At 37.1% G+C, this 21,780-nt stretch overlaps 1 protein-coding gene across 7 annotated transcripts in view; it reads right to left on the minus strand.

The window, feature by feature from the left end:
- fam135a (family with sequence similarity 135 member A) overlaps positions 1-20,503 on the minus strand; it is a 34,498-nt gene extending 13,995 nt beyond the window's left edge. For 5 of the 7 annotated variants that reach the window (XM_066696599.1, XM_066696597.1, XM_066696598.1 and 2 more), the window contains exons 1-6: positions 20,170-20,503; positions 16,401-16,490; positions 12,106-12,231; positions 2,501-2,580; positions 480-619; positions 143-213 (exon numbers count right to left, since the gene is read on the minus strand). In XM_066696599.1, coding sequence (XP_066552696.1) covers positions 143-213; positions 480-619; positions 2,501-2,580; positions 12,106-12,182 — 368 coding nt within the window. In that variant the 5' untranslated portion in view covers positions 12,183-12,231; positions 16,401-16,490; positions 20,170-20,503. The remainder of the gene's footprint in view (positions 1-142; positions 214-479; positions 620-2,500; positions 2,581-12,105; positions 12,232-16,400; positions 16,491-20,169) is intronic. The other 2 variants (XM_066696596.1, XM_066696594.1) reach the window with 2 other exon arrangements.
- Positions 20,504-21,780: the final 1,277 nt, after the last annotated feature.

Here is a 21,780-nt window from a genome sequence, read left to right on the forward strand (position 1 = left end):
TGATACATTAGGTACTGTACCTGAAGTATAAAATCCCAGGCATTTTAATACTGTCAATACTCAATCAAATACAATAAAATACTTAATTGAACAAATCCAAACTATTCTCAGTGTACCAGAAAACACCTCAGTCCATACTTACGAATAGTCACCATCAGTGAAATGCAGATCTAAAGACACCTGAAAATCCATTTCATTCAGCGATTCTTCGATCTAAATAAACAAATCAATAAAATCAACACAGGAATTAAAATATAAAAATGCAGGGATTCATCTTGTATAGATTACATGGATTCAATTAGGTTAAGAAAAAGAATATAATCCTATCATGTTGTTTACATCTTGGTATGACAGATTATATTACACTTACAGTGACTCCAAAATACGATTGGAATGTATCTACACAACTGAAATGGCATGTGAAGAACAATGTTAAAACAAGTCTTATTAATTCATTGTTGGCAGCAGCATGATCTTACCTTCTTCTCATCAAGCAGCATTTTAACTTTGAATATCAAGACATCATTCACTACTATCTCCTCATTCTTGTACAGAATCTGAAAGGTTTTACTGCAGATCATGCCATCGTGGACAGTGGCTGGGAATGCAAGTTCGGATCCTAAAACGGGAGACAGAAAACGGAATTGGTATCAAATGAAAAAATGTTCTACCTTCTTCTCCTAAAAACCTCTTTGGAAATGCAATCATATAATCTAAATATGAATAGGGATTTTGGGGAGGTAAAAACTGCTGAACACACAATAAATATGTATGCACAGTCTATTTGCCACAGATAAATAAACTAAAAAAAGATCTGTAAATACAAATTAATGATATGCATGTTATTTCCCTTAATTATCCCATTAATTTACTGAGCTGTGCGTTATCAAAACTGCCCCAGAGAGCTGTTGACCTTTCAGCGGTTTTCAGACTGCTAAGCAATTTGAAGAATAGGGCACTGTGGACATCTTGATGTCATAAATAGTGTAAAATGTAATGAATAGGGATTTCCAATTAGATCAACATGAAGCCAAAGGCATGGCCCATGAAACTGAAATGCCAATTAAACTTGCCCTTAAAGCTTGTTATTTATGCATCAATCTAAATGTAAGTAGCAACAGTCAAACCGTAACCTCCCTAACACATTCTTTCTGCTTCCTCTGAAGCAGACCATGCAAAATGCATGTCATCCAGTAGTTTTATATTGCAAAAACAAACTCAGAAAGTCAGGTGTGATTAAGTCCATTAACTAAAGTGGTCTATGGTTAATTATGAGGATTATACGGTTTATTCATGTGACCTCCATGTAATTTGAAACAATTCACATGAAAACCAATGCTTCTACGATTTTAAGACAAATAGGATGTACAATATTTACATTCTGTTCTATAACAAAGACAAAGAACTACATTGTTCTAGCTGTGGCTGAGGTGGAAGCCACATTTCATGAGGAAATCCTGCACACAATATACAAAAAGCAACAGACAGAAATGTCAGGGAGCAGATGTAGAAGGTCTTGCAGCTGCTCCTGTAGCTCGTACCGAAGCCTGATCTCATCAGATCCCAAAAACTACGCAAAACTGGGCCTGTTCAAGTATTCGGGGGTATGCATTCATGGAAAATCACATTGCTGCTTGCAGTGGTGTTGGTGGACCAGTAGGTGTTGCTCTTCTCTCAAGTAACAAAGTCCAAACCCATGCCTTAGGATGTCACAGGACAGGGTGATGGTGGGCTGGGGGGGGGGGGGCACTGTAGGCTAGATGCTGATGTCATTCACGTCATAAACTGACATTCTATACTGAGAACCAGAGATCAAGGCGAGGATTAAGTCAACCTGGTTTTCATTCTTTTTATATTTATTTTGTCCCATAATTCTCTCAGTTCATGTTATGTTCTCATACAGTAAAGGCAACACACTAAGGCCAGACAGCTCTCGGAACATGAAGGAGACGTAATAGCAACCAATCAGAAAGGCTTTGCAGCACAGAAGCAATTTAGAAACTCTACAGCATTTCACCCACACATTAGGAGTTTATCTGCACAATCCAGAGATATTACAGTCTCTGAATATGTCGTCTACAATTTGGTTAATACAATGAATTTCCAATTAAGGAAAAATATTCAGAGAAAGTACATGCATCTGGAGGAAATAAAACATTTCCAAAGGAACTGAAGCATAAAACCATCACAACAGAAATAGAAGAATTACAAACCATAGTGGAAATAAATTATGTAGACTTAAGCCATATTCATGAAAATTAGTGTTGCAGTAATTCGAGTAACTCTAATCTCAATGAATATTACAGGACAGAAACAGCAGCTAAACTAAACTAAACATGTAGGAGTAAGTTATCTGAGAACTATAAATGGAAAATATATAAATATGATTGTTGGTTTTTTTTTTTTTTGGGGTGGGGGGGGGAGGTAAGAACCAATCCACAATAGTTGCAAATCTGGTTACAGTTTACTTATTCCTGTAAATAACTACTGGGTTGCTGACCTGCCGTGCGCAGCAGACTGGTCTCCAGCTTGTGAGGAACTCGGGGGGGCACTTTCAATGTGGAGCGAATCTGGTAAAACCTGTAAAGACAAATCATTTGGTTATAAAAACAATACATTTAATTTTACAACCACATTTCATTATTTGTCATCATATTGTCATAGTCTGTGTGACAATATGTATACATTTGCGCTTCTACCAACCCCAGAAAACGAACACTTTCAGAATTGAGGAAGGGAAAGTACTGGAGTGCTGATTTTTACCTATTTTTTAAATAAGATCCTTAGGTTTAAGTTGAACCTGGGACAGTAATTAAAACTATAATGAATTATATAAATCGGTTCTGTATGTATGCATGATAGCCTTAACCACAGTGATATGTCTGCACATGTATTGTGTGTTGACTGAGGGAAACAAGATGAAAAAGCTATCATGGAAGTTCAGCACAATCCACTTCTGAATAATGTTCATCCAAAACAACTGAAGACATGCTCCGTCTTATCTCGTCTTGCTGGAAAGAAAAGTGGATGAACAAAAAAGCTGACAAATAATATATTTTGGATTTCTAATTGTTTTCACAGATATCATTGTAGTAGTCAGTGTTATAGAGTTTATCATTCTAGTAGTGCCAAAAAAGCAAGTAAAATCCAGGTTATACAGGCCTTGTTTCCTAGTCATCCGATATCCTCTATGAAAACAGATCTATAATTTGAATTCCCCCCTTAAAACTATTACAACAGTTTATTTATAGGTCACAATATCTGCTTCTGCAGCACAATCTTTGTCTGGTGTGCAATTAATTCGAGCGTGGATATGGCACTGAGACAGACTATCCATTTTCCAAGTGTTGAAGAGGTAAACAGTACAGGCAGTTGCTGCTACCAGACCGAATTCAAATATATCATTGATGAGAAAGTTTCCCACTTCAAGCAATAAATGTTTCTATGGGCTGAATGACCTTGGATTGATCTACCTTGACAACTGCACTTATCAGCCTGAAAAGTGTGGGAAATATAATATGAAGAATCTAGAGCCATTGCAGTCTGAAGTGCAATACATTTTCATACCATTTGGTCTCCTGTTACTACTTCAACAGCAATAACATGACCATTCTTAAGTGTCTAATCTACAAAGCTTTTATTTTTCTAAAGGATTATTTATTTTTTATTAAGATATTCTATTATATTCTATAAAGACTGTTCTCTATATGTGTTCATAACCATTAATCTCCATTTGTACAAAATAGAAGAAGAAAAAGCACTGGGTAATAAAGCATAGTGAATGTCCATGACTAAAAGTGCCAGAAGTACAAAATAAAATAATAAAAGGCAAGGGCAAATGAAATGCAGTTATGCTGACAATGACAAAACAGCTGACACTCAATAAATAAGGCTTGGTAATACACCAAGATTGAAGAATACAATTATTCACTAAATTAACCTTAAATCCTTTAGATACTAAGGTCATTTAAGCATCAGGAGTCACATTGAACAAGATCGTCAGGCATTTTGTTGAGAAGCATGCATTTATATTGAGAGATTTAAGATTGAATAAAAATTAACCACTCATTCATAAAAAGGGTACGTTTCAATATCCAGAATTGGACGTTGAATAGCAAAAGACTTCCGAGTTTCACTAAAAACTGCATACAGATATTCAACTAAATGTAGTACTATATCCTACCTCTGACCTATAAAGAGAGAGAGAAAAAAACAAGACTTTGAATCAGCAAAATAGCTGGAGGACCATCATTACATTTCTCCCGGCCTTACTGGTGGAAGCGTATGAAAACCAAATAACGAGTGGCGCAATCAGGTTAAGTGGATTCTGCAGATTTGTCTATTTACAGTGTTTGCAAACACCCTGGTGATAAAACGGCATCACACTGCGAATGAAGAACAGTCTCGTGAAACTCTTATCAACTGTCATGTTTTCTTTTCCATGCTCATCAAATTAGAATAAAAGGAGGTTTGTGTTCCAATCCAAAGAGTTCTGCAGCTGCCAATGAAGGCACACCAAACAATCATGGCACTAACTTAGTTTGGCAGATTTTGGCCAGTATAATAAGGAGCAGTAACTCGACACAGGGTGGGGGACTGTGTATGCTGTAAGATACATTTTAAAACTGTAAACATTGCGATAGCTTAAATATGGCCTAAACATAGCTTATCTCCTGGGGAATCTGCAAGGTTGTATTAAAGCTTATTGCTGGTATTATTCACAATCATACACTTCATTGCCACTTTTTCACCTTAGTCAGAAAGGGCTAGCTTTGGTTCAGCCGAAATGTGATGCCAGTCTAAGCAGGTTCTGGAAACAGTGGTGGTCCATTTTTCCCCACACTCGGCCCAGTTTATAAGATACATACTGACATGTACCTGTATAGTGGCAGGAGAAGTCAAGTGTTTTTGGTAAAAGGAGTACAAAAAATAGATTTTTAACCATTGGAGACCTCCCCTCTCACTACTAACCACTATCACCACAGAAAGCAGAAATGCAAGCAGGAATTCTATCAAGGATTTCTCCGTTTTCATTCACTAGTGCCTTATCATCGCAGGAAATTACACTTGCAACATGCACACACCAGAAGAGGAATCCGGGACACTTTTTATTTCCTCTTAAGCTGCTTCAGATCCTGTTGAGAAATTAACTGTTTTGGAAAAGCGGATCACCTTTTCAAGGACAGCTGTTTTTCATCTTGTAAGCAGCCTGTGACACCCACGTACAAAGTTACAATAGGAGGAAGCACCCTGCATAATACAGCTGATGAAGTTCTACGTAACGAACAGCTGGTGGGCACTAGATTGACAACAGTGTTGTGATACATAAACAAAACATAAACATGTGCTTACTGTTAAGCAATGAGCATCCCTTACAGTTTCAATCTGTAGAAATATGCCTAATAGTTATGTTTTCTAGACACCTGAAAGGCATTGCTTAATTTTAATCCAAATATCTCCATAAATTTAAGTGGAGTTTTTTAACCATAGGATTAAGAAGTAAAAGTAAGAAGCTTTGGCTTTCAGCTAGAACAACATTAACTGTAAAAGCTTACTGCACATCTCCTCTGTGGTCATTTTGATATAGAAGCAGACTGTCTTGGCTTTGGAATAAGGAAGTTTAAAAAAGGGAACCTCTGCTCTTGGGTGGAAGATGAAACTTGTAGCTCAAGCATTATTAAAAGAACATCTCCACTCTGCACGCAAACATGTCAGAACATTTACTTTATCGCCCCATGCTTGTATGTTGCTTCTGTTTTTGACTGTCCTGTTTGTCACATATTTACAGCTTTTTGAGACATTTTAGTTGCTAACAGTGCTGAAGTAAGCCTTAGGTTTTATTTACGTAAAAGTACTCTATTCCATGAATTCGTTGTTGACTTCCTGTTTGTAATGGATTTCAACCTCCTAGAGGGTCCAGACGCATTCCTCCCACCCAGACTCCCAGGCAATGGTTGGGATTGAGAAACGTGTCAGACTGGTCATTCTGTGATGCAGGTAGGGCTTTACTTCCAGCCAACAAAAGCTGCATTGTTGTCTTTCACACACTCGTGTTTAATTGAGCACTTAACCATCATAGGCTGTGAAACACAAAAGCACAGGCCATGAACAGCAGCTTAAAATCCTTGTTGTCAGCTACTTATTAACACAAGCAAAACATACAACGCTCTGTGGAAACCATGCTGAACAACTGAGGAGTTTCCACATCAACAGCAGTGCGTTTTAACAAGTAAACAAAACTTGAATATAATATTTTTAATGAGATCTCCTTCGTAGAAACCTCTGGCATTTGTCCTTGACCTCCCTGAAAAATTATTCAATTAACCATATTACATTATGGCTTGGCTTTGACCGCAAATTAGCAAGGAATAAAACAACTTGCTTTTGTGAACATGTCCCGATTCAGTCCAAGGTCTTTACGAAGAAAAAGATGACGAAACATGAATTAACAGCGACACGAAAATGCACTGAAATTTCACAGAAGGACAAGGCCAGTATGAATGCTCTGAAAGTGGTTCAGATTAAATGAAAATATGCAGCATGAAGCTTCACCCAGCATGTATTACAAGAAAAATCCCTCAAAACTGAGTCAATTTCAGTTTTATCCCATTCCCCATTTTACAGCAGTTTGACATCACAAGCTAATAATTTGTTCCTTCACAAGACCACTCAACATCAGCTCTCATAACCAACGAATCATCACAATCTGTAAAACTGGCTATTACTGCAGGACACAGATCGTTCTAGTTTAGACAATTTCTGGCCTGACAATACTGACCTGGCTGCAGCTTTATCTTTTAAATATGCAAATCACCCATTTTTAATTATGGAAGTGACAATATATACATTTTCTTTCTAGCTTTACACACATTGTCATTTATGGTTTCTGTCCCAATTTGGAGTGAGCACTATTGGATTTTAATTTTTCAAGTTGAAAGGTTTTCAATTTCATGATTAGTATTCCACCAGAGGAACCTACATAATGAACAAATGCACACTAATAATAATACTACAGGAATACGGATAGTCATTCAGAAAACAAATTAATTCCAAAGCCACAGAATTTTCAATTAAAATTAATTTAAAAGAGCTAGGAAGAGAGACACTACTAATTTTGTTCATTTGATACGTTTGATTATTCCTTTGATTTGGTATGTAGCTTTGATAGTAACTTAAGAATTTAATTTGAAATAAATCCACATGACAATTGGGTGGGCGAATGGACTCATATAATAGATGAGTGCTCTTCTGCTTTAGTTATGTAAAGGTTAAATTTACAATAGTGTAGGACAACTCGCCACAGACTGCTTACCATACATCCTCACAGCATTCTGCAACCACCGCTGACGAACACCTGTGGTCTGTAAATTTGACATTTAGAAAAGGAGCAAGGTGGCTGACCTGAAAGAAATAATGGGCTGAACAAGTCTGGACTTGAATCCTGGTCTTCTATGCATTTAATGTTTCGACAGCATACTTTGATTAATCAGTTTTAAGTACAATTCTCTGAAATCCAATCCTTACAGTGTGGCTTTCATCATATTTCTCTGCTCTAAATGTCAGGCTGATTTTGTCTGTAATGTGTTAAAACCAAACCTAACTTCCACATCGAAATGAGCTTGCTCTTGTGCTTATGTGCCCAACTGTACACATTATGAGGCTGAAGAAATGTTTCCCTTCACCGTCAGCCTGCTGCATTTCAGATATCTGTAATACTAACAGAGGCTTTGAACAGGTCAAGTGAGGGCCTAATTCAGTTTTGTATTGTTGGGCGGGGTGTTAACTCAATGAGACTAAAAGACATGCCCGGCCATGCAATGCAAATCCATTGTCTCAATCTGCTCACCCGAGTTTCAATCCATTCGCCAAGACTGCTTTCAGTCAAACTCCAAAATCATCGCCTGACAAATTCCATTAAGCAGCCAATGAATCCCTGCGATGGAGCTAATAGGCAATGTTTCTTGATTGCAGCATTAACTGGATTGGGCATGCCATTGTGCACTTAAGATGTGGTACAACAGCAGGTGGAATCTTCTTACGTAAAGACAGGCTTCATATTTACTCTGAAGCAAATCCAGAACAGTTTAGACATTAGACATTCTCATGTATCGATACATCACTGACTACACATTCACTGTTTTAAGGAGCAGGGTTCCCCTCTACATACATAATTTTATTTTCCATTCTTAATTTTATGTGACATATAAAAACAGAAAGCATTTATATATATAAAAAAAACCTGACCTGGCCTGGAATATGAACTAAATAATAATAATTTAGTTCCAATATTTTGAGCCGCGTAAGGAGCCGAATCCTAGGCAAACCAAGACTAGAATCACTGGATGTCACTGGATGTAAACAATGTAAATCTTTAGTAGTAGAATACATCAGTGCCCATTATATTCCATTTTAATTGGAGGCTAGTTGCATATATTCATCAATTCAGACTCTTCATTGCGAGCATTCATGTCCATAGGAACAAATTAACCAAACAAACTGAAGTCTGAAATATAAAAATAGTCTACATCAGGCAATATCAAACAAAAATATTGTATTACGATTCTAGTATAGTACAAATACATGTTTCTTTAATATTATTTTGTTTCTTTGTTGTTGTTTTTCCCTTTGCTTTTGTTTGTATCATTTTCTGGTAACATTTTAAACATTCGACTGTTTTTCATTTCAAAGAAACAGAGCCGATTTCTCATACAGTTTTTATTGTTTCTGTGTTGGTTGGTAGGTCTCTTACCTTCACACTTCCTTAAGGATTGTGTCAGGGTTAGTGAGAGAAACCGCTAGACTTATGCTTTCTGATTCAATCTCATTTTATTTATTTTGGGTCCATGGTATAAGCATTGAAATGAAGAAAATTAAAGGTCTTCACAAGTTGCAACAGTATGTGCTCATTGGGAGGAAAACCAGAAACAACAAAAAGCAAAACACAGAACACCATACACAAGGAATTAAATTACCCAAATAGAGTACACTGTATCCCTATTGTTTATTTATAGACATTACAGTAACTGTATATAATTATATTGTGTGACATACAAAGTTTTTACCTTGTTACTAAAGTTTCAGACATCCAGAGTCTACAGGCATTTGTCAACTGTCAATAACGCCGACAATATGATTAGCCGAGACATTGATTAGGTTTATAATTTAGGGTCTCCACCTTTATCCATAGCAGTCTAGGTTAGATGTGTGTCTGTGCCATTGTGTTGAATCTAGGATCCATAGCTAGCAAATTTGTAGTGAGGCAGGGAATGATCTGTGTCCACTGAACAAAGAACAACATATGAACCATATACCATATATATATATATATATATATATATATATATATATATATATATATATATTGTAAAAAAGTTATAATGTTCAATCACTGAAAAGTGCGACATGCATGGTTTGCAAACTACAATTAAACTCCTGCCATTGTGATAATCAGTTACTGACACCAAAGCCATTGTCTTATATAAACAGAAGTGAAAGGGAAGGGTTACTTCATATAGAGTTAACCACTATTCACAACCTATTTTCAGCACTATGTTGCTATGAATCAAACTGTAAGTCTATAGTCCAGACAGTGCCATTTTCACCACTGAAGCACTATGCACAGCTTGAATCCCATTCATTTTGTATTTGGGATTTCCTGCATACCTTAAAGAACTTAGCCTATGCTCCATCCAGACAAACAATGGTAAATGTTATATATGGGGCCACAATCCTGCAGGATTTACAGTTGTCTCTAAATCACTGGATACCTTGAACACTTGTGCATAATTAAGACCCACATTTGACTCAATTAAGCAGTAAACAATCTGGATCAATCAAAAACTTGTAGGCCCTGTAACCCTCCAGAACCAGGCTTGGCCACCTCTGTGCTATATCTTTAGTTTCAACAACAATGAATACATACTATTTAAAAATATCACAATTGAGAGTAGTTTTCTATGCTTTAAAAATGTGCAAAACATCTGCCTCAACAACTACACTGCCAAGCCACCACACTGACCAGCTGACTTCACAAACGTTGATCTTCAGCAGGCTTCAAATAGTTCACACTGACAGCATTTTCAAATAAATATAAAGCTTGTCAAAATAACAAAAGGCACTCCAAGAAATGAAGCTTGGTAAAGGAGGTAGCGCTAGGATTGTGTCTTTCCCTTTTCTTCCTTTTCTTTTCGCGTCTGCTATAAGCTTCATCTAGGCTGAACAGGGCAAGCTTGATACTCTACAAGAGAGTCAGAGCAATTCCCATTTGTGATAGGCTGCAAACTGGTCTTCAAATTAAATTTGCAACATATGAGTTGTTAGTCAAATACAATGTAATTTAGGTTACCATTTCTTTGATGCCTCAGGACAGTTCTAGCATTCGTGTTCCCTGACACTGAGCACACTCTCTCACCCACACAGAAATCCATGATCGTATTTGAATAACAGATCAATAGAGAGTTGCAGGGGGGCACTGTTCTGACAGAAGATCTCGCCTGCAGTTTAATAGCTTCTCTAGCTCCTGCTAAGATCCTCACGCACTTTGAAATCCTATGAGAAATATAAACTCATTCCAGAGACAACCATTTACTTCAGTAGGACACAAATTAAAAAATAAATGGGGAAATATGTACAAAGCTGACCACATCCAGAATTAAATCAATATATATTATTTTAGCAAATTATGTGGGTTTGTTGGGGGAAAGAATGTCAAACATTTAGATTGTATATTTTATATTAAGGAAGAAAGTAACTTATGTTTGAAGCATGACTTTAGGTTAAACTTTGGCATGCTTTTCAGGACTGAGAAACATGATTAATTAGTTTTAAAATCTACCAAAAGTTATGCCACCTTTGCAAGAACCTAGAATAGAATTTGAAAGTGATATCAAAGAGAAGGGCTTGGGAACATAGTGTTTTGCAGTATCTGTCTACTAAACACTCACACAAGACTGTTTCAATGTATATTGCTGTATCTCCTCCACAATAAAGGACATTCTGAAAGAAAACAGGCTCTTTGCATTTTATATTTTTATTTATGAGGACACCCACTGAATTGTCAAAGTTTAAGGCTGCTTATTAAAAACAAAAAAGGAGGAGGAGAGAAAAATCAGAATCACTTGGAATATAGAATAGATTTATAGAAGTACATAATCCTACTGTTTTGAGAATTATACATGATTCATCATAAGGCCAAACTAACAGCTGAGATTTCTACTGCCTAGTGTTCATTTTGAGCAACTTGGTTTTGAGTCTTCTTCAGGCAGTCCTCCCACTTTAAGGAAATAGAGACTTTCCAGTGAACAGAGGATGATTTCATTACACATAATGGAAAATGGATAAAGTTCCTGATGAAATCATCTTCATCTTGAAAGCAATATAAACTTGAAACCGATCCAATGAGCAAAAAGCAGCCTAATGTGTATGAAATGCTACAGAGACTGAGAAATGCCAAAGTCAGAAATTCCAATCTGTTACAGCAAGAAAATCAAATGCACTTTTACATACATTCCGAGATATCTACCATGGAAATAATCATATCAGCTTACATTTGCATGCCAATTGCATTTTTCAAAAGTGGTAAAATGAAGAGCGTGCTGACATATTGCAGCTGTAAAACTGTATTCTGATCGTGAAAAACTACATCTCAGATCTAATTAAATACATTGTAGCAGAAGAGTAAATATCAATATCTAAACATGAGGACGGCATATGGGTTTCAGGATTATTTTGTTTATTTAGAGGTTTAACATAGTGCTCATGCTCAGGTTTCTTGCAGTGGCTTTCATTTATGACATACTGTGTATCTGCAAACTTTGGATTTCTCAGAAATCAAGTAGGGTTCAAGACACGGTGACATTGCACATTTGTGACATTGCACATTTGTGACATTTCCTTGGTATACATTGCACAAGACTTACGTCACAATTAACTTACTTTGTGAATGTAATTTAATTCCTCTAATTTAATTAAGGGTTTGAGACATCCATGATATTGGGCTCATTCCCAAATGAAAAAGTTCACCATTTAAATTACCACAGGGACACAGTCCTGCTGTGAAGTGTGAGATCATACAAGCGAGACATTTAAACAGATCCTGTCACTCACCCTCTTTGGAAGAGATCCACGTTGTAGAATTTGTGGAGCTCCACAGAGAATTCCACTGTGGCCTGGACCTCACTCATCTTTATTTAAAAGCAGAGGCAAGCACCATTCACATCATCGACTTCATACCTGTGGAAAGAAATGCCAGTGTCAATTACATAAATCCCAACTAACAACTACTGCCTCATCTAGATGTTCGGAGTGTCTCGTTGTTTTTTGTCAGAATAGAATACAATCTCATTTCGACACTGCATTAGTACATAGATAACAAAAATAATAGCCTATGAAACCTACTGCACACCTGGGTTTCCTGATATATATGCAGAGGTAGGATGTACTTAAGCAGGAAACAGTCACATACATAGCTTGCTGCAAACTAGCGTTAGACTTCAATGTCTTGTGTTATAGGAATGATAATTAAGAATTGCCAATCAGGTGAGAAAACACTTTAATTGAAGCAAAAATAATCAGAGATCTGATACCTATCAAAAACATATCAGGAGACATGGTAGCACACACTTACTGTAAATCAAATTAAGGGAATACCAGCCTACAAATGCTTCTTTATATTTCTCTATGAATATTTATCTGCCGCTGGCTGTTTCCAGCAATCAAATACTTCATAGGAGACTCAAATTTGATTTATTCATGCCACAACATACATCCTTCTTATTGTCCACAGTAAAGCTACAGAATGAGAAAAAACATCAATCTAACCAACATATTGAGTTGCTATTTTAAAGTACATATTTGAAACTATGCAAATTATGTTTTCTGTCTACTGTGTGTGGCAAACGAGTGGCACAAAGCCAAAAAAGGTCTACTGAGGGAACCGTGTCTGTGCCTACTCTACGTTAAGCTCTACCCCAACCATAACCAGTTGTTCTTGATTTGGCACAAAGACAAGCAAAGCGATGCAAAGCAATGAATGTGTGTAAAGGCCGATGGGAGGTTGACTCATCATACAGAAATAGGTCTGAAATTGAATATGCACTTACAATAATTGGTACTTGACAAACTTCAAAACATGAAAAACTCTTAACTTCACTAAATATTTTTAGATTTTTACAGAGGCAGTTAATTCTTTTAACAGACACCGGACTCACTGTGGATTTAAGAAACTGAAAGGGATGTTCATTTATTTGTAAATTATATTTTAAGTATACTGTTATCCTTCCCAATATAAAATCTCTCATGACAGTATACTATACAACTTCCAACACCATGAGGAAGGAACAAGGAAAACAGCAGAACAGGAAATGTGAAAAACTGGAAGGAGCAGGTCATTTATTTTGTCATATAGACACAAATACACACACGTATGTAATTCATTACCATAACAAATTATAGAATCAATTGAAGTATGAATCGGAAACAGGGTGAGCATTCTTGACTTGTACAACAGAGACACTTCTCATCAGTTGAAGGGATTGTTTAAGCATTCATGCAGTAAAAATGTGTGAAGCGAAACAAGTTCTCCAACTTAAATGTAATGAGACAAAAGGAATTGAATTAATTATTTAAAGGAAAGAAATGACACATGAATGGTAAACGGATCCCTTATTTACTTCTTTTGGTTGTTGCTGCATTTACAGACTTATTTTGATGCATTTATATTTGGCATTCAAATTTGTTCTTATAAAGGTGCATGCCCAGTGAAAACAAAACTACATTATCAACAGCACCACCACCCACATTCCAGCCAACTCTTCACCTGAAACTATCTCTTAGACTGAATCTAATCACAGAAACTCATCCCCCACCCCACCCTGTTTCCATGGGCTTTGGAGGTGTCATTCTTACTCCAGACCTTTGCACTGCAAAGCTACAGTGATAGAGAGAGTTTGAAGTATGAAAAGAAGCACGTTGACAGAGTCCACAGATAATTAGGGGGCAATGGAAGAATTACACACACACACGACTAAAATGGTTGCTATTTGGAGCACTGTTGAAAGATAATATTTTGAATACAATAGCTCTTGAGGTAAATGTTGCAGTACATTTTATTTTTTGCACTGACCATAGTTGAATGCCATAAATGCTGAAGTATTGCTAAGAAAGAGGAAATGGACTATAAAACCTTAAAGCTCCTAAAGAGTGGTGGGGTAATACAGAGGATTTATGCACTCAAACCTTGCTGTTAAGAGCAGCAATGCACAAGCACTGATCTTGTCATTATTTTACAAACAATAGGACAGATCCTTTATCCCGATTTTATGAACTTTGAATTTCTAAGGAGCCTTGTACCATCCACGTGGTCTTTCCTCTATTCCAGCCCGATCCGTAGTGCAATGCAAACTGCATCCGAGCATTAATAATTGACGAAAGATGCCTCTGGATTTCTAATTCCGTGCTCATGATTGCTTCTAAACTTAGACAACAATTTAAGGGCTGCTGAAAAAACACAGATTCTAAAATCAAGGGTTCTCTAGCTCCTCCCCCCCGGCCTCTCTTTGGTTGATGCCGGGTCCAGGGTAAAAACTTGAAGAGCGACTCCAAAACATTGCCTTGGATTAAGCAGCAAAGTCACAATGTTATGATTCAATATTTACACTCTTATCCGAACTTTACACAGCAACACGGTGCACTGGAGCTGCAATCTCATGCACTGTCAGCTCAATACCAGCCCTTCTAGCCCAGGAACCTAATCAGACTTATTAACCAACATGAAAAGACCAAGGATTTACTAGAGCGTGCACAACAGCATCCCTCTAACATCATCAGAACCATGACATACTCCAGCGTACTACAGTGCAGGCTCAAAATATTAATTCATATTCTGCCGCAGTTTCACATGGTTTAGTGTCACCATTCTATCATTTATATATCTTTTAGGAAACTTGTCAACAGAAATGCATGCAGGTGAAGTGGGTGGGGAAAAGGAAGCACGGTAGTAAGTGTTTTATATTTTTTAGTCAACACAAAACAGAGTTACTGCTTTGAAGGGTCTTAAAATGCAGATCAAATCTCAGGTAAACCTGTAAACACCAACATAATGCAATAAGTAAAGGATGACAGGAAATATGACTCGCAAAACCCCAAACTCTGGCTAACAATATGACCCCTAACATAAGCCAAAGAATAAACAAACCAATCCAACGCCCTGCCACTATGCCTACTCCAACTTAGTTAACCCAGTAGACTTGCAAAGCTAAGCTTATTAAAAGTGTTCTAATAAAAAGTGAATGGCATGAAATCTCAACCAATGACAAACCTTATAACAATGGTACCCAGACAATAGGCAAAATATATTTCAGAAAAAAAACACAGCAGAAATTCAAGCAGGATCTTAGCGACCTGGAATATACGAGCGATGGAGGAGGATATGATATTGAATGTCACAGAGCGACTGATGGTTATTTTGTGGATTTTATTTCTCACAAGAAAACAATGGATGAAAACAGGCTCCCCCATTAATTTGAATAACGAAACATGTTCAATTTGTTTATCCTATTTTATTATCATCCGTTCATCGTTTTAACCTCCTGAGAAAAAGCCTCCTGGCATATGCAATTCAACTGGTTAAAAACAGAAAGAAAAAAGAAAAACATGTTTTCTTGTGGTGGGCGGCTGAGTTACAATAATGGTTAATTGCCAGTGAGCTTTGATAGTGCACAAAATGTGTATGCACAATCCAAGAATGAAGTTAAAAAAATAAACACATACAGTAATACTGTTTTTGACGAAAGCAATAGTGGAAGAATTGGTCTTGCAAATACAAGTTCTTTGATTATATTCAAACTTATTTTAAATGGCATATAAAGGGGTCATTCTACGCTTACCAGGGATGGAAATTACACTTCCATTTTATACCTATTTAAGTCCCATTCAGGTTTTACAAGCTGCAGGCTCTGACACCTGCTTAACTGAGGAAGCAAATGTAGTCAAAATAAGATCAAATTAAATATCCAGCACTTTTTATACAGCAATCTACATATCAAAATTGCTGTACTGTGAAAATGTTCACATCCTTTTGGTTTGGTTGGTGGGTTTCTGTTTGACTTCTCAGTCTTGTAAATAGAGAAGCTCTTTTCCCTTTTCAATCCCGCCCACCCACCCACCCACACACCCCCCACACACCCCCCACACACACACACACACCCCACACACACACACACACCCCACACACACACACACACCCACCCCACATACCCCACACACCCCAACACACACCCCCCACACACACACACACACACACACCCCACACACACACACACACCCCACACACACACACACACACCCACCCCACATACCCCACACACCCCAACACACACACACACACACACACACACACACACCTGTTGTAGTTCCCAGCAGAGTGGCTTCTTCTCATGATGGACAAATGTTTTCCCTGCTGGTGAAATCCAGAATCCCATCACAGGACCATTCTAAGGCAAAAAAACAGAGGTTACATCTGCCCAGACTCATATGTCCATAGTTTCCAGAAGGATTTCTAATGGAAACTAAACATACATTTGGCAATTAAATTAAATGAAAGCACTTTTATTGTTTAGGAAAGGGGAAAACAGCTGACACAAATGCTTAGCATTTTAGATAGGGCTTTAACAATCCTTGTAGGCTCCAAGAAAGGTGAAGATTCCAGAAATTCAATCAGTGCTGAGCTAAACTCTATTTTTATGTTTAAAAAAATAATACAAAACAAAGGCATGAAATAGGAAATAGATCACTTTTGAAATAGCTTTCTGCTGTTCACTTTAGGAATTTCATCTTGAACGTCTGCTTCCTTAGCTAAAAAAAAAAAAAAAAGTGTAATGGCTTCAGTTTTGTGTTTTTTCACTCTCCACAAGGCATACTTTGATCAGTGGTCTGTAGGTTTTTAGACACCATGTATGTACAGTAGTCATATTACGGGTCTGCAATGCTTTTTTGGCTAGCATATATAATTGTATTTAAGTATCAGAGTCTAAATTTTAAATTTAAACTGTGATTGTGTACATTTCATTCACAGGGCTTTGGAGAATTAGTATCCTATCCAAAATTAAAATAAGTTGAGCAATAACATTCAGGTCGAGCTTTTTATGTGTGCAGGAGGCTTTTAGAGGTGGCATTACATGTTTCTACAAGTACTTTGCTACGCTTCTTCCAAGTTATGTACTCTCAGTACTATAAAAATGGCTAGTTAATGCTGGAGCACGCTGCTTTATGTCCCTGGCTTTGGCAGCAATCTTTCATTACACAAAAATATTTAAGTATTGATTTGAAATGGTGATAAGCAATGGGATATTAACTGTTCCAAATGTGTCAGAATAAATGGTGCCAAAATGTCAACGCTTTAGCGGCTCTTAGTTACGCTCAACATCCTTTATCTTTGGACCATACAAAACTACATCCGAAACATGAAGAGGCTCAAGTCATAGGCTTAAAATTAAATTGTCTCCTTTTCCAAATACAATAATTAATTTAATTAAAATGCATGTCATGTTTAATATTGTGGAGCATTTTTACATTGGTCTTATGTCAGCAATTGACTGCACAACAGATCATGTGAATAATATAACCGTCTTCATATTCAACAATACTAAGGTCTGAAGTGAAAAGGGAACACATTTAAAAGTTGTATTGTGGATATACTACAGGACCCCGGGACACAGAAGATCAGGCCACATCTGAATTCACACACATCTAAACCTGCCAAGATCGACAAGCATTTTGCTTAGGGTATGTTCTGAAATGTCTCTAGCCCTGCTCTTACATTGAGGTAGATTTATTCCAGCTCTGTGTTAAGAGTTCCTTCTTTCCTCAGTACAAAATATTCCTGTTGTTTTATGCTGTGGTGTATTCAAATTGTGACCCATTTTACACAAAACATATTTGAGTATAAATGCAGCACTGTATAACAGAATGAGCGGAGTCATTTAATTTAGCAATAGCTGTAGTGAAGGATATTACATTAATATATTTTCACATTGAGAATGACAGGACAATGCAAAACAAGTAATTTCCTTTCAAGGAAAATATTCCAAGTATGTTTCAGAGAATCCCAAATCTCAGTCGAGGAAAGACTAGGTAGGTCATAGCAAAAGGAAAAGGAAATACTTCTTGATCAATGCAGCACACTAGAAGAAGCATATTAAGCATATTACCATAGTAAAGGTAAAGTTGACTCCATTCGTTTTAGAAATAAAATATTGAATCTAAATGTGAGAAGATACCATCAGATGTGTTTCGGGGTGAAAGATGTTTTAGGAGAAGTCAAACCGACCATATGTTACTGATTTATACCACCTTATATCAAATTGTAAGGGCAGCAAATCATATGTGTCACTTCTTCTTTTTCAAATATGTGTATTAAAGGGTGAACCCACTCATGATTTGTAAATTCAAACTGGAGGTTAAGTGGTTCAAAGTCACAGAGCAATCGAAACGACATCCAGAGCCTTGATTTCAATAAAAAGGTATCAGAATATATTTTGAAAGCTCTCTCTGGTGCATTGAACAACTAAGTGAAACAAAAAAGTACTGGCCTTGCCTGATGTGTGGAGATGTTTGCTGCAATTGACATCTGCACTTGCACTAAAAGGTTCACATCCTTTTTATTTAGTGTAGGGTTTCTGTTTGACTCAGACTCAATCTTTTATACAAAGCACCTTTTCCCTTTTTCACTGGTGCTCATGAATGAAAGCTTTTTCCTACTGTTTTCACAAGACACACCCTTTACAAGGAACTATATCTTATGTCATACCAAACTTATTAATAAGCAACAACACCCATTTGTGATTCGTAACGATATACTTACCAAAATAAAACAAACATTCACTTTATTATTGACTGCACTGTGTATTCTGAAGAGATCAGTATTACCCAAGAAACCTACAACAGAAATTGTACCTATCTGTCATACAGACACACATGGGTCCTACAGTGGGAGTTCTGCAAAATATTCCTAAAAAACGAAAAACATGCATCTTTTTCCTGATTCATACCTAAAACTCATGACCTTGAAAAAGCATGTATTGGCAACCATAGTCAAATAAAGCAATATATTATGTTAGACTGCAATAAATAAAGTGGTGCCTTTAAAACACATTTTGGACAATTTAACTGCAACTCTCTGGAGACTCTGCATAATACAATCCTCTAACGTTGTGAAATATTTAGGAGACACATGAAAACCTAATGTACCTGTATATCCTGTTACATATTGCAAAGCTGCTTTCGTTTATAGATTGAAGTTGTGATATAGTCCTTTTCATTTCATTTCCATCACACTTCAAATGAATGTGACACATATCTATATTTCCTAAGCCACTGATGAAGAGGACATTTCATAATTGATCCATCAACAAGCCCACCCCCTGGTGCCGGTTAATTACATGTAAAAATGCGGTTTCTGATTAAGTTGATCTTGTAACACCACAACTTGAACTCCGCAAGACAAAATAGTACTCGGGCGTCATTATTATTTTATTTCTAAATGGAATTGAATAGCCTGACCCAAATGAAAGTAATACAAAATAATAAAATGACGTAGAGATGAAGGGTCTACAAGTTCCAGTATAATCGGTCTTATTGTTTTTTTAGGAGTCAGTGAGAAGAAATATATTGAAATGTTAAATGTGATATTGCAGAATGATTTAGCCTGAGGGGTGAAGATATACCCTTAAATGAAGCCTCTGCAGCATCGATCACTTTTTAAGAAATGATATTTAGGATATGATCCCATTTTAGTAAGGGTAATACCATACTCGTAAGACGATAATTGTTTGCTGGAGGTATCCCCACATCACAAAAGCAACAGTTTCTCGGTTATCTCCGCCACGATAACGGATACTATATATCCTCTTGTGTTTGCATCCCCCTATTGTAGTATATATGACCCAAAGCAAAGGCACACAAATACTGTAATTCAGTTTCAAACACCAATCCTGCTACACTGTGGCTATTTTTGTGCGCAGATTGGTTTAAACTGGTGCGGCAAAACATCACTCCAGACAGACCCAGAAAACCCCTGTCAGATTACAACAATGTATACTGACAGGACGGCAAATACCAGACACTGACCCCCCCCAAACACGCAACAGTCTCACCAAAAATAACCCCGCTTACCTCTCTTCCAGAAGGGTCACCCTGCGCTAGGCCGAAACACCGGGCTGGATTTGTGTGCTGCGGCTGGCAACAGCTTCCCCTCCCGCCGCCGCGGCTCCTACAGCATACCGCTGGGGGAAACGAGTAAATCCTTTCTGCTCTTGGGAGACGGGGGTGTCAAGAAAAACAGATTTGCCCGATCCTCTGGTAGCAAGATTTGTTGGTGTTGTTTTTTTTTTTATACACAACGAAATAGAGATGGGGTTTAGCATTTGGAGAAGAAATGCAACACAGCCAAACCCCCGACAGCAGCAGCAGCAGCCATACCGATTTCAGCAACGCTGTTATGTACTAGTAGTAACTCTTTCTGCAACATTGGCTCGGACCCGAGGGGGAGGAGGAGCACTGGGATGGAAGTTGCACACATCAAGAAGCATTATTGTAAACCTGAAACAGCAAGCAACTTTAGCAATGTAGAAGCATCCACACTGAGCACAAATCTAATAATGAAAATGGTTATAGTTTTGATTTTTAGAAGTTAGGTATAGGGCTGCATGCACAGAGCTTGATTAGCACTAGTCTAGGACTACTCCATCTACATTAACACTGAGTAGTCCATGATTATGTGTCTGTCAAATCAGCCCATAGAGACAGATAACTATTAAAATGACCTACCTGGCTGTAGTATCCCCGGCTTCCTCTTTGCAAAAGCAATTACACAATGATGTGATGCGTATTTGCAAGTCGTTCAATGCACCTAACAATAGCAATTGAGGAGAATAGAGATGATTGATGTGTTATCGCATAACAGTAGCGAGGTCAATACTCAAATGTACATTTTGAAATATCTGCCTCCTCCTCGGAGAAAAACAAGGACAGGGATATAATAGGAGCGACGCCGAGACCTGTTGGTTGCAATCCCAAAGGATGAAGCCCTGGGGATGCGCAGTGTGTATCTGTACTTGCAATTGAAAACGGTACAACTGATTAAAAACAGAAAATAATGCTAAGCTAATGCTTCAGCCATTTAATCAAGTTACCATGTAGTACACATTTATATACACCATGTTATGCAGTAATTTACTACAATATAAATATTGTTTTTATAATTACCATTAATATCACTATTTTACTATCACCAGTGGGGGTATAATATGTAATTGAAATATGTTTATAACCTTTAAAATTAACAATACAAATACTATTAGTATGTAAATATTGGATGATAATGCACGAAACACAACTTTTATGTGCATGTCAGACAAAGGCTAATATAAAACTCAATTTGCATACAACTGTAATTAAAAGAGAGGTGTCAACTCATTCTCCTGGGTGTAAATCCCAGTCCTGTCAAGAAGCAGATATGAAATTCACATTGCAGTTTTAAAAAAAACAGCTGTTGGAAATATAGAATGTGAATAAACAAGACATTTCTCTTTTCCTTCTTCTACTGTTTCTTTCCAGTATGTTCTTAAAGAAAATACCCCCGTACTATAACTGTCTGAATAACTCCTCACTTCTCTAACTTATCTGAAGGGTGGTGAGCTACTGGTGCAAAATGGCAGCCATTCATCACTTCATTTCAGTGGTGGATAAAGTGAGTCCCCTCCTAATTCTAATACCCTTTACAAA

Source organism: Amia ocellicauda, chromosome 23 (genome assembly GCF_036373705.1).
Source record: "Amia ocellicauda isolate fAmiCal2 chromosome 23, fAmiCal2.hap1, whole genome shotgun sequence".
In the NCBI taxonomy this organism is placed as follows: domain Eukaryota; kingdom Metazoa; phylum Chordata; class Actinopteri; order Amiiformes; family Amiidae; genus Amia; species Amia ocellicauda.